Raw genomic sequence first — 14,095 nt, 5'->3', positions numbered from 1 at the left:
GGATCTTGGAGGGGTCGCAGAGTATAACAGTGTGGCTCAGACACCACAAGTTCCATCCTCTCACTCCCAGGTAACTGAATGGCTTGAATCAATTTACAGCCAGAGAGGACATTTTTCTCTTTCACTAAAATACTACAGGAAAATGATCAAACGATGGGAAAATTTAATGAGTACTCCACTTTCTGATATAACTCAATTAGAGACAAAGTTGGTTATACCTGAAGCCTAGAACTCTATTCTAAGAGGACATCTGAGTTCATCTCTCATGAATCAGTCCTGTACCTTTATTAACCAAATCAAAGGCAGTCTGCTTTTTTTTTTTTTTAAATTCTTCCCTGTGACCGTCTGTTCATATTCAAAACTGCATTCCAAATCTCATGTTGGACTAGACATGTAGAGGAGAACTAAATAAAGAATGTCTTGAGTTATACTCGTGTTCCAGTTAAGGAAATTTCTGGAATGTAAATTTCTTACAGATCAGGACTTATTTCTGAAGATTCTGTTAAGTTCTTTTACTCCCCAAACTCACATACGGTTAAAACATAGAATGGAACAGTGAAACTCCCAACAATATACCTCTGTATGTCAGAATAAGAAAAATATTCCACAATTTAAAGGGAAATGTGATTTTTAAAAAAAGGATTAAAATGATTAATCCAGGCTGTACAGAATTAACTAATGGTGATGAAAAGCATTTGGGAAAAGGCCAAATGTTTCATTTTGAGAGATCTGCCAGTTCTTATTGAGAAACAAATGCCCAAACCCCACACAGAAAGCTGTTTCTTGAAGGAAAAACAGCGTCACCTGTTTTCGACTTGAAGTGATGTCAACCAACCCCCTGGGGAAATGTACGTGATGTAGTTTTTTGCTTTAGCAGCTGAAGGCTGGAGTTAGTGCCCTCCTGGCTCCTTCTGTTTTGCACAATGCTAGGCTGAGCTGTCTTTCCCAAGCTCCAGGGACTTCAATCAAAGCACTTACTCTGCTGATGGAGAAGACCATGCCAGGCTTGCCAGAACAGACGCCCATAAAGCAGTGGCGGAACTGCCAATAGAAAAGGTGTTCGCAGATGAAGGTGATGAGGCTGAGAGCCATGGCCGCGCCCAGCATGTAGAAGACGCCCGCCATGTTGTCGATGTCCAGCTGGCTGCTCATAACCTCGTTCTTCTCGTTGTGGCAGATGCCCGTGAGCCACAGAGCTTCCAGCTCCTCCATCTCCCCTGTGGACAGGGTGAGAAGGAGAATAGGCAGAGAGAGGGAAGAGGGGAGGAGCAGAGAGGGGGGCGGGAAGGGTGTTGGGGAAAAGAGAGGAAAACATGAGAGAGAGAGAGAAGGCGACATAGAGGCAGAAAATGAAGAAAGTTAGTATTTTTATTAACCTCGTTATATATTAACATAGCAATGTACTCAACAAGTACTCAATGAAAACATCATGTAGGTACCCCAGGTGATGAAAAGATAGGAGACATTATCTATCCAGGGTAAATTGGTGTGTGTGTATACATATATATATAAAATCAGCATGACAAGCTATATGCAGTTAACGAGTGTTGGAATTGGAGTCATTTTGTAGATGGCATGGCCAGTGGGTTTTCATGAGGGAGGTGGGTATGATGAATGGTGAATTTTAATTTATATTGTATGAAAAGGCACTCTGGGCAGCAGAAATAGCATGATCAAGGGGAGGAAGTGGAAAAACATGAGGCTTACTTGGGAAGGGCATGCAGAACAATTCGAACAGGGTAAGAGTAGGCCAAGGAAAGCTGAACAAAAAGGTGGATGCACAATAGCTGAGGGCTTGAGTATCAGACTGAGCACCTTGCACCTTTTTTTTAAGATAGCAAGGAACAATATAATAGAACATGGAATTCAGAAAATCGCTCTCAAAAAATGTGCAAAGCAGATTGGATGGGAGGAGGAGAGACAGAGAGGGACTGGCAGGGAGATTGGTCAATTCCCTAGTGGCCCTCAGACTTACTGACCTCTTGTTGTAGAGGAAAATATAAATATCCACAATAAAAAGGAATAAGCTGGATTAAAATGAGACCACCAAACTTGGACTTGCCTCCCTGTAATGCTACTTAAGGAATCTTTGATTAATTTAAGTCATGCCAGGTTACCATAACCTTGATCCACTTCACTGGATACTAGAAATTAGAAAGGTAGAAATTGTAGACAAAAGGAAAATGAAAGAAACCATGTGGCTGAGAACACATCTAATTCTAGAAAAGCAAGAGTCAGAAAACTCTCATAAAGAAAATTGCCAGTTCCAACAGTTCCGGTTTGGTTCAAAATGTGAACTTTGTTTGAGTAACCTGACTAGACCTCTGGTAACTTCTGCAAATCATCTCTACAATGGCCCTTCCTCCTGGACAGAGGTCCCTCTGTTGCCTTCAAGTGACAGAGACCTGACAATCACAGAGGCTCTTACACTAAAATGGCCTGTAACACCTCACTTAGAACTTGCTCCTCTGTCCAGTGTTAATCAAATCACTTTTTACTCATTTCTTGGATCAAATGATGATTTTGCTAACTAGTGGAACAACCAGCTTTGCCAGGAGTCTGACAGTCCAGCTGTGCTCTTCTGCCTCTTATCTCATCCCTAACAGCGACGACTCTGTAGATAGAATTTAGACAGCCACTTGGTTGATGGCCTGTGGGGCCAAGTAGAATCCAGCTGCTCATCTGTAACTGGATTAGCTTCTGTGAAACTAATAGGAGGAGTAGGTATTTTAGACAATAAAGTGAAGAAGGATGCAGCAGGTGTGACTATAATGAAATAGGAGATGAGATTTTCTCAAAGCAAGTTGTCTGCTCCATCTGCTGCCAGAATCCACCTTAGGAAGTGACTTCCGGTGTCTGCCTCTGAGGACCCTGGCCCTGCTTCCAATTCCTCCAGCTGGAAGAGTGAGATAGGAGAGGGAAGAATGAGCAGATGGCCATAGTGCATTTCTCTGCCCTTTCTCTGGGCACAGAGAGAGTGGAGAACCTTTCTGTAGTTCCATCCACTGTTCTGGCCACATGTGAGAAGATCATTTGGAACATCTAATACCAGCCTCTCTTACTTTATCTCTGAAGGTTTGAACATATCCAGCAATCTTGGAACATACCTCTTTGATACACTACTTGAATCCTCTCCTGTAAATTTCACCCTGTTAAGGGTTGAATTGTATCTCTTGCCTCAGTTCCTATGTTGACGTCCTAACTCCCAGTACCCTGAAATGTGACTTTATTTGGAAGTAGGGTAACTGCTAATGTAATTGGTTAGGATGAGGTCACCTGGAAGAGGATGGACTACTAATCCAATCAGACACAGGCAAGTACAGAGGGAAAACATGCACACAGGGGGAATGCCACGTGAACATGAAGGCAGAGCAGGTGATACATCTACAAAGCAAGGAATGCTGTAGATTGCCAGCAAACCATCATGAGCTAGGGGAGGGGCATGGTACAGATTCTGACATGAGGTCCTCCAAAGAAACTGATCCCAATACTTTAATTTTAGACTTCTGGCCTCCAGAACAGTGAGACAAATGTCTGTTATTGAAGTCACTCAGTTTGTGGTATTTTGTTAGGGAAGCTTTAGGAAAATAATACATACCCCCACCCCAAGTCTCCTAGTATATTGTGAAATGCTTTTCTGGAAATGCAGAGGTTATAGGGATGCGAAAGAAGGGTTGACATTTTGGCCTGGCTATGGGAAGAAGCCAAGTAGGCACCTTCTTTTTCTTTAACTCACCATCCCCAAAGAGCTGCAGGATAGCAAGGTCCACCTGGCGCTTCCACCCAGAATCTTTTTGGATGGCAATGCCATAACCAGTGGAAGCAAAGACCTTCCCGCTGCCAATGGTCACCAGCTTGCAGCCTTCATCTCGGCCAGCCATGTAGTTCAGCACTGCTGCATCGTAGATGAAGGCATCCAGTTTCCTGTGCGAGAAAGAAGCAAACAAACGAAGCCCAATGGAGGGATTTTAGTACAAAACTACCTATGGAGCCATTAATATGAAGCATCAGGGTGCCAGTAGACTATGGGGAAAGCTGGTTCAAAGTTAAGGCTCAAGGTGGAACCCAGCCAGAATTGAAAACCTCAATCCCAGGCTGTTCTTTATGTGATTTCAGGTTGAAAAGAGGAGTTTTTTCCCTCCCACTGGGAATGATGAGAATGTAAGTTGGGCCTGAAGCCAGCTCATAAGCTGTGTCTGAAAAGGAGAAGGAGTAAAAAGGAATCAATAAAAATAATAACAGAAATAATGAAAAGGAACCATCACAATGATAGCAACAAATAGCATGGGTTAGACTTATATAACATTTTTCATTTCTGAGTTCATTACAGTCCAGAGTTGGGCTAAGTGTAGGTGTGTGTGGAGCACTAGATGGGCAATGCTATTTTTGTGGTCAGAAAGGTTTCAGTGTTCCGTTTTGTGGCACAAAGAGAGAAATGAGCCAGGGTGGTGGTAGCAAAGGTTTGTGTCAAGAGCAAATGTGTGAAACCACAAGCCAGTGCAACATACAGGAGAATTCAGAGGTCTCAAATTCCCAAACATAAGTAGTTCATTTTTCACATGTGCTTTGTACGGAAGGACTAGGTGGGGAAGGGAGTAAGACCCGGGCAAGGTCAGGAAGGCAGAGGTCAATGTTTAAAACCAACATTTAGTGAGTTCCCATTGTGGCACAGCGGAAACGAGTCTGACTAGGAACCATGAGGTTGTGGGTTTGATCCCTGGTCTTGGCTCAGTGGGTTAAGGATCTGACGTTGCCATGAGCTGTGGTGTAGGTTGCAGATGCGGCTCCGATCCCATGTTGCTGTAGCTGTGGTGTAGGCCGGCAGCTACAGCGCTGATTTGACCCCTCCCTGGGAACCTCTGTATGCCGCAGGTGTGGCCCTTAAAAAACAAAAAAACAAAACCCCAACATTTAAACATATCAAAGGGAAGAAATTCAGATATATACTCAGGTGATGAGAGGACTACAGGAAAGAAAGGCAGGCATCATCCCTTCACTCTTACAAGTTAAGTTAGCTTTACATCCCCTTAAGAAAAAATAAGACATGGCATAAGACATGGACCATTTTTTTCAAAAGGCTTGTGAATATCCTTTAGAAAGATGTACACCAAAAAGCCAATGATGCTTTTATAGGATTGAGAATTGTGGTTGCATCAGGGGCCAGACTACCCAGCGTGGTCCTCCTACCAGGCTCAAATCCCATCTTCTGAAATCTGCTGTGACTGGATGGTACTAAGATGGAATCTGATGTATTTAAGTCAACATGCATCTAGGTGGCTCTTCCAGAACTGGAGCCACCAGGAGGTCTACTGCTCATCATCCTACAACAAAGGACATCCTACAACACATCCTCCAGGACCCCGTGACACCCCACCCCCAATACTTTTCATGCTCAACTATCTTGTCTCTCTCTCTCTCTTTTTTTTTTTTTAAAGGGCCGCACTCGCGTCATATGGAAGTTCCCAGGCTAGGAGTTGAATCAGAGCTACAGCTGCCAGCCTATACCATAGCCACAGCAATGCGGGATCTGAGCCACGTCTGTGACCTACACCACAGCTCATGGAAAAGCCATATCCCCGACCCACTGAGCGAGATCAGGGATCAAACCTGCATCCTCATGGGTACTAGTTGGATTTGCTTCCACTGTGCCACAACAGGACCTTCCTGTCTTTTTAAAAAAATTATTATTATTGTTGATTTACAATGTTCTGTCAATTTCTTTTGTACAGCAAGGTGACCCAGTTACACACACACACACACACACAAATATATATGTGTATATATATATACATACATTCTTTTTCTCACATTATCCTCCATCATGTTCCATCACAAGTGGCTAGGTATAGTTCTCTGTGCTATACAGCAGGATCTCACTGCTCATCCACTCTAAATGAAATAGTCTGTATCTACTTACTCCAAACTCACAGTCCAGCCCACTCCCTAACCCTCCCCCTTAGCAACCACAAGGCTGTTCTCCAGGTCCATGAGTTTGTTTCTTTTCTGTACATAGGTTCATTTGTGCTGTATATTAGATTTCAGATACAAGTGATAGCATATGGTATTTGTCTTTCTCTTTCTGACTTACTTCACTTAGTATGAGAAGTAAGTCCCATTCATGTTGCTGCAAATGTCATTATTTTGTTCTTTTTTATGGCTGAGTAGCATTCCATTAAATGTTCAATGGCAGGTGAACAGATTACATATACACAATGGAATGCTACTCAGCCATAAAAAGATCAACTGTCTTATCCCATAGCTGCAGCTTCTGAAAGCCAAATGGATGAAGGAAACTACATGGCTGAGATTACATAAGCCAACCTATTTGCAGTTTGTGAGCTTGTTTTAGTGAACTAATCATTCCCAGAGTCTAGAGCTGGAGCAAAGAATGCCAACAAAAGCTGGAAGTGGAGGTTGGTGAATACATCCTCTGTTTGTGGTCTAAAAACTTTCACCCTCTTCATAGTTTATTTCTCCTTTGTCCACTGGACACCAAAATCATCATTTTAACCTTTTGGTTGACCGGTCTTTATTTTGATAATACATGAACTTTAGCCTTGACTCTCTCCTTTGACTTTTACATCTATTACATCCTTGATTCATGGTTACCTTAATGCAAGAGGACTATAATTTGTTAAGAATACATAGAAGTCAATGACAGCATGGGAATCTTTGGGTACTGGCCTGAATTATACTGTCAGATTCGACTTGGAAATCCATCAAGAGCAAAAGCAGTCTTCTCTGCTTTAACTTGGTATGGCACCTCAGCATGCCCCATCTGATTCAATGGATATTTAATAAATGTGAGAAACGTATAAAAGATTCTGAGCTTGGAGGCAGTTCTTACCCTGTCTTCAGGGAGAGCAATGCATCATCCACACCCCTCTGGTTGAACTTCCCCATGTAGGCGTGCATTTCTGCGTAGTTATTGCGAATATTTCTCTCTGTGCTGCCATTGGGCACAGTGCCAAAGCGGAAAGGGGGTGAGAAGTCATTAGGTCTCTGGAACTGGAGAGAGAGAGAGAGGGAGAGAGGGAGAGAGGGAGGGAGAGGAAGAGAGAATATGAATGCTTCAGATAATGTGAAGAGATATTAAGTTAGCATTAGTGGATTTATAATGGAAGGGACCCAACAAGAGTTCACCAAATACATTAGCCCTCACTCAGGAGCAGCAATTGCTGTCTGAAAGTGAACTTCAATTTAACTCAATTTAATCCATATTGTTGAGAGCTATCTACATGCCCAATCCTGACGTGAATCTGTAACCCTTGTGTGTTCCATCTATGCGCACAACCTATGATGATGGGGATGTACTATTAGCTTAAGTGCAGTGGACTGGTTACCTTTATTTCTGAAAATTGTGTGAAATCTGCTTCCAGGCCCTTTTGCAGTGCTAACAGGCTATAGGACCTTAGTGAGGAGCTACATCGTACTCCTGAAAATGATTTGTTGGGTAACAAATATGTTTTGCTGAGAAAATTTCTCTTGACCTTCCATGATGCTTTAAAGGCCCACTTTTGTCCTAAATGAGTTGTAGGATAAATTGTAAAAGCAAATGCAACTTTAATTATGTTCCTCCCCTTGCTTAAGAACTGAGAGTGGATCTCCAGTGCCTAGAATAATAAAGTGAAATATCTTGGATTTTCACCCCTATGACATCAGCTTTATTTCTGGCTATTTGCCCTGCAATGAGCAAGTCTGCATGTTGCATCCCGAACACATAATTTGTTCATTTGTATCTTCATGGTCTCACAGGGTCTGGCCTCCCAGCATGAACTCACCTCTCTCTCTAGGCCAATTCATGTCCTTCACCTCAAAATATAACTCAAAGCAATTTCTGCAGGCTATCTTCTGTGAATTCTTTCTTCCATCAAGTCTACCCAAGGGTGACCCATCAGTACTTGGTGTTCTTGGTTTAGATCATTATAATTAATACTACAAATTCAATTACTTTTTAAATGAGCTGGCTAAGTTCTGAGAGCTTGTCTCTGATGCAGTCATTAAGCTCTAGATTGAGACAGACACAGATTGAAGACCAGCTCTGCCACTTACTACTGTGTGACCTGGGGCAAGTAACATGAGTTCTCCATGTATCACCTCCTCATATGTACTAAAGAGGCAATAATGACTACTTTCCAATGTGTATTAAATGATACTATGCACAGGAAGTGCATGGCACTGCATCTTATACAGTAAATGTTCAATAAAAACCTCCTTATAGTATTTTAAACTCGTGTCTAGGTTCTGCACTCCCTAGTAAACTTCATACTCTCCACGTTTCTCATTCTCTTAGAACGGCAATGATCAGCTAGTATATGACCAGAGCATGTAGTCACATAATCTGTGCACTGGTACAGGAAAGATGATGTAGATAGTTAAAGCCCACTTGGCTCCAATACTATACCAACTGCTTTGGAGATGTGGTTGAGAATCCGACTTGCCAACTCAGGAATATTCTGAACCTTTGGAGTTGTCTGGGCTTATAGCCACTCTCTTTTCACTTTCCCTTGGCCTGAGACACTCAAGAGCTTCTCAGAATATGGGGATTTCATCGACCACAAAAAGTCACAGCACCATGAATCACAAATGCTGTCTTCATTGGCCAGAGTTGGCCAGAGTTCAAAGTAGGCTCTTGCAGGGGTGTTAGGCAATCCGTGATGCATCAAAAGACCACTGCTTTCTGAGTGAACTGTAGAGCTTTTTGCCATGAAGAGTTTTTGTTTATTTTGAAAAAGGTTGTGATTTTTAAGTGAATAAAGACACTGCAAACAAGTTAAAGGATTTCAGAGTTGGATGAACCACTAAAGGTTAACTAGTCCAAAACTTTCATTTTACAAATGAAGACAGAGGCCTAAAGAGGACAAGTAATTTGCTCAATGTCGCACAGTGGCCGTGATAGCTAATATTACCAGGAATCAATCGACCTAATTAATAGCACTCCTCCCTGTCTCCAGCAGATAACAAGTTTAAGCTAAACAGGTATATGCTTTATTGGAAGAGACAGAATGCTATGCATAGAACCATTGATTATAACCATTCAGAAGTTTGAAAAAAAGTAACCTCCCAATCAAGAGTAGAGTAGATCCTATGGCAGGTAGCAATGTAACCAAATAAGTTCTCTTTAATTAGTAATTCCCCACTTTGCTAGGACAGTGACAAAACCGATGTTCACAATGACCAAGACATTCTAGTGCCCAAAGTATTTTCTGAAGCATCAGTGAAAGTTGAAATCACGTCCAGAATAATTCTCGTATAAATTTTTATATTCTAGTTTTTTTGAAAATCAGCAATCCATATAAAGTAGATACAACAATTAAAAATTTTATTCAAGTATAGTCAGTTTACAATGCTGTGTTCATTTCTGCTGTACAGCAAAGTGATTCAGTTATGCATGCAAATATATTCTTTTCACATTCTTTTCCATTAGGGTTTATCCTAAGATATTGTATATAGTTCCCTGTGCTCTACAGTAGAAACTTATTGTTCATCCACTCTAAATGTAATAGTTTACATTCGAAATGAAATAGTTGTAATAGCTAGTCCCAAACTCCCAATCCTTCCTTCCTCCACTCATCCTCCCCCTTGGCAACCACAAATCTGCTCTCCATAGATACAATTTTTGATTAACCAAGTGGAATGTGATGCTCAGAGTGCTTCTCTTCCTGTGGAAGCTAGATTATAGAAAGTTTCCATACTACTTTTTATTAACTTTGATTCCTAAATTATCTTTAGATTTCAAGATGCTGTTTTATAACTAGATCCTTGAGTTAGTAAAATAAAATAAAATAAAAATAAAATAAAAAACAAAGAAATAATAAAAGATTGTGAATAGTCAAGATGACCTTGAAAAAGAAGAACAAAGCTGAAGGACTTATACTATCTGACTTCAAGAATTATTTATAAAACTGTAGGAATCATGACAGTGGGACATCAGCATAGAGAGAGTGAAGAGATCATGGGAACAGAATAGAGTGTTCCCAACAGACCAACACATATATGGTGCAAAGACAGTTGAGTGGAAATAGGACAATCTTAAACCAAAGGTGTCAGAATAGTTAGATATCCATATGCAAAAAAAAGAATTTCATTCCACACCTCACGAGATATGCAGGAATTAACCCAAAGTGGGCCACATACCTAAATACAAATCCTAAAATTATAGCATTTCCAGGAGAAAATACAGGAGAAAGGCTTTGTGACCTTGAGTTGGACAAAGTTTTCTTAGATAAGACACCAAAAGTACAATCCATCAAAAAAAAAAAAAAAAAACCCACGAAAAACAGATAATTGGACTTTGTTACAATTAAGAACTCTTTGGAGTTCCTGCCATGGTGCAGTGGGTTAAGAATCCTACTACAGCAAGTCACTGTGCAGAGGAGGGTTTGAGCCCCAGCCCAGCGGAGTGGGTTAAGGATCCCTAGTTGCTAAAGCTGTGGTGTAGGTCACAGCTGTGGCTCAGATTCAATTCGTGGTCTGGGAAAAAGAGATAAGTCATAGAGGAGACAAAAATATGTGAAAATAAATTAAAGCCATTAAAACACTAAAAGAATTAAATTATAAAAGAGCAAGTTAAAGCATCTTCTGTAAGAAAACGGAGAAATCAGCCAACATTAGAAGAACAGGAGGCACAGTCCTGTGGAAAGCACTGGTCTTGGAAAAAATTTGGATTTGAATCCAGTTTTTTCTCAGACAAACTGTGTGAACATGGGCAAGTTATCTATGTATTTATTTACTTATTTATTTGTCTTTTGTCTTTTTAGGGGCGCACCCTCCACCTATGGAGGTTCCCAGACTAGGGGTTGAGTCAGAGCTGTAGCTACTGGCCTATGCCACAGCAACACCAGATCCTTAACCCACTGAGTGAGGCCAGGGATTGAACCTGCGTTCTCATGGATCCCAGTTAGATTCGTTTCTGCTGAGCCACGACAGGAACTCTGGGCAAGTTTTTCAAATTCATGGAACCCCATTTTTTTCTGGAAGTATTACTCAATTATATTAAGATAATATCTGGAATTACTTAACAGTACTGGCACATAGTAGACTCAAAAATTATCAACTGCTTTCATGAGGATGAAGGTCTAACATCTAAAACTGTTCTATGTTAGGCCATGTACCCCAAGGTAGAAAACTCTTTTTTTTTTTTTTTTTTTTTTTTGTCTTTTTGCCATTTCTTGGGCCGCTCTCACAGCATATGGAGGTTCCCAGGCTAGGGGTCGAATCGGAGCTGTAGCTGCCGGCCTATGCCAGAGCCACAGCAACTCGGGATCCAAGCCGCGTCTGCAACCTACACCACAGCTCACGGCAACGCCAGATCCTTAACCCACTGAGCAAGGCCAGGGATCGAAACCGCAACCTCATGGTTCCTCGTCAGATTCGTTAACCACTGACCCACAACGGGAACTCCAGAAAACTCTTACTCGCTAATTTGTTCCTTAAACTTGGTCAGTTTGGGAACCAAAAAGGTTACCTGCATCACCCTAGAATTAGCCAAAGCAGAAGCAGAAGTGAGTCTGCCTTTTCCTTTGAAAATTCTTGTCCCAGTTTGGTGAAGTTTAAATAAAATCTAGATTAAAAAAAAAAACAAAAAACAACCTGTCATTGGAAACTTGAATTCTACTGAAATTCATGGCCATGGAAAACTGTTTAAGAGGAAGAAGAAAAATGAATCTTCCAAATGCCAGCTTGATACTTCCCATAAATGTCCCGTAATAAAACTTACCCCAGATATGATTTGTTATATGGCACTTGTTTAACCTGAATGGAAATCAGTGCTTTCTCTTGGGTTTGGAGAAGGAGTGCAATTGAGCATTGTCTAGAACCAGAAACCTTAAACTCCACAGAACACGGAGGACCCTGAGAAACAATTTCTAAAAAAAAAAATTCAAAACTCAATACACCATGGAGACCAGCACTGAATTAAAAAGCTTGGCCTGACTTTAAAATAGGGAATGTTATATAGTATTCCTTATTAGTCACCTGTGGCCATTATAGAGCTTCCTTGAACCTGGGATCATTTTCCAGAGTTACCCAGATTGGGATTATAAAAACATAGAGAGGAAAATAAGAATATGGAAAGGAAGGCACTTCAGAGATCAGTCCCATTTCACAGATGAGGAAAGTGAAGCTCTGAAGAGACCAAGGGAGTTATTCCAGGCCACATGGGGCAGTAGGAGGATGAGCTTATAGGGCTGACCCCTGGGAGCTCAGCTGAGCCTTCTCACTGCAGCTCAAATGCCAACTGCCTGTCCTACTTCTGCTCATTGGGGAGTGAAGCCACTTGCTACATGAGCAATACATGGGACCACCCGGGGAAGGGTGTCCTTTGCTTCCTGGCTTATCCAATGCTAACCCCTACTCCCTCTGGGGATTCAACACAGGGCATTGTGCAGTCCCTGCAAGCATGCTTTCACACAAGAGAAAACGGTGCCAGAATGTTAAGAGAACCATAATCCCACTAAATCCTCCCGGAGAACTGCTGGGTCTCAGAATTCAACCCTCTGAGCTGCTCAGATCATCATCTCAGCCCCCATCCTAAATGACCTCAAGGTCAGTTCATCTTGGCAGTCAGCCAAGGAGAAAAGTACAGAGGGCCAGGACGAAGGGCCCTGGCCCTCACCAGAGCTAATGGAACCGGGGGCCCTGGGGTTTTTCTGGTTGCCTCTTCCCAATAGAGAAGCTCTCATGCAGCCTGTTGCAGAGAGAGAGGGCAAGGGGAAGAAGTTAGGGACAAGGAGATCTGATCCATTTTGTTCTATTTATTAAATAAATATATAAAGTGATTTTACTATGTATGAGGCATTATTAATTGATTAATAATAGCCACTCATATTCCAGCCCTCTATGTGCTGGGAATAACTCACATTATCTCTTTTCCTGATAGTAATTAAAATGCGTCCATGCATTTGACAAGTACTTCCTGAGTACCTATTAGTACAGAGAACTATATTAGGACTTGAGGATGTGAAGATGAAAACATTAGACTTATTATTATTATTATTTTTTTAAGGCAGCACTCATGACATATGGAAGCTCCTGGGCCAGGAATTGAATCCACGCTGCAGATCCTGGATCTTTTAACCCACTGCACCTGGCCGGTGATCAAACCTATACTTCCGCAGAACTGCAGCAGTCAGCTTTTTTTTTTTTTTTTTTTTTTTTTTTTTTTTTTTTTTTTTTTGCTTTTTAGGGCTGCACCTGAGGCATATGTAAGTTCCCAGGCTAGGGGTCAAATCAGAGCTACAGCTGCCAGCCTATACCACAGCCATAGCAACACAGGATCCAAGCCGCGTCTGCAACCTAACCATAGCTCAAGGCAACATAGGATCCTTTAACCAACTGAGCAAGGTCAGGAATCGAACTGGCAGGGATCAAATTGGCATCCTCATGGATACCAGTCGGGCTCATTACCGTCGAGCCACAATGAGAACTTCCTGCAGTCAGCTTCTTAACCTCTGCATCACAGAGGGTACTCCGAAAACACTGGACTCTTATTTTCGAGAAGTTTACACACCAGGTGGTGGGAGATGTAAACCTTCATTCTCTTTTGCATTCCTTTACTTTTTAATGAATTCATTTGTTCATTCATGTATTCTTTCATTCATTCTATAAATACAGTATGTATTTATAGTATCTGTCATGATATTCTCAGTGCTAGGGATGAAGTATGATAGAAGAATAAAAACCTGTTTTCCAGGAGTTCACATTGCAAAGAAGGGGGTAAGATAATAAGATGGGTTTCTTAAAATGTGGTTGACTAATATATAGCTCCAAATTATTTGCCAGTCCTTGCATGAAAGGTGAGGTCTAGGTTCCCCGCCCTTGATTTTGGCCTGGCTTTGCAATCTGCTTGACGAGTAGAAGGTGCAAAGTAACATTCTGGCACTACCAAGGCCAAGTCCTGAGGAGCCTTGCGGTGTCCACCTGGGCTTTTGGAACCCAGGTCTGAGGGAAGCGGTCCCCTCTGTAAAGCATCTGACGACCTTGCGGGCTCCATGCCTGCACCGTCACATGTAGGCACGTCTGTCTACAGTCCTGGCTGAGCCCCACCTTCCAACCACCGCAGCCAGGGCACCAGGCAACCCTGCCCCCAAATCTC

The 14,095-nt window shown here is 41.9% G+C and overlaps 1 protein-coding gene across 7 annotated transcripts in view; it reads right to left on the bottom strand.

Annotated features, from left to right (window-relative positions):
• GRIN2B (glutamate ionotropic receptor NMDA type subunit 2B) overlaps window positions 1–14,095 on the bottom strand; it is a 470,874-nt gene that overhangs the window by 25,289 nt on the left and 431,490 nt on the right. For all 7 annotated transcript variants that reach the window (XM_021092316.1, XM_021092318.1, XM_021092315.1 and 4 more), the window contains 3 exons: window positions 6,848–7,008; window positions 3,737–3,924; window positions 979–1,217 (listed from right to left, as the gene is read on the bottom strand). In XM_021092316.1, coding sequence (XP_020947975.1) covers window positions 979–1,217; window positions 3,737–3,924; window positions 6,848–7,008 — 588 coding nt within the window. The remainder of the gene's footprint in view (window positions 1–978; window positions 1,218–3,736; window positions 3,925–6,847; window positions 7,009–14,095) is intronic.

Source organism: Sus scrofa, chromosome 5, assembly GCF_000003025.6.
Source record: "Sus scrofa isolate TJ Tabasco breed Duroc chromosome 5, Sscrofa11.1, whole genome shotgun sequence".
NCBI classification, from domain to species: Eukaryota; Metazoa; Chordata; class Mammalia; order Artiodactyla; family Suidae; genus Sus; species Sus scrofa.
The sequence above is the reverse complement of the archived record's forward strand: the minus strand, read 5'-3'. Positions and strand labels throughout refer to the sequence as shown.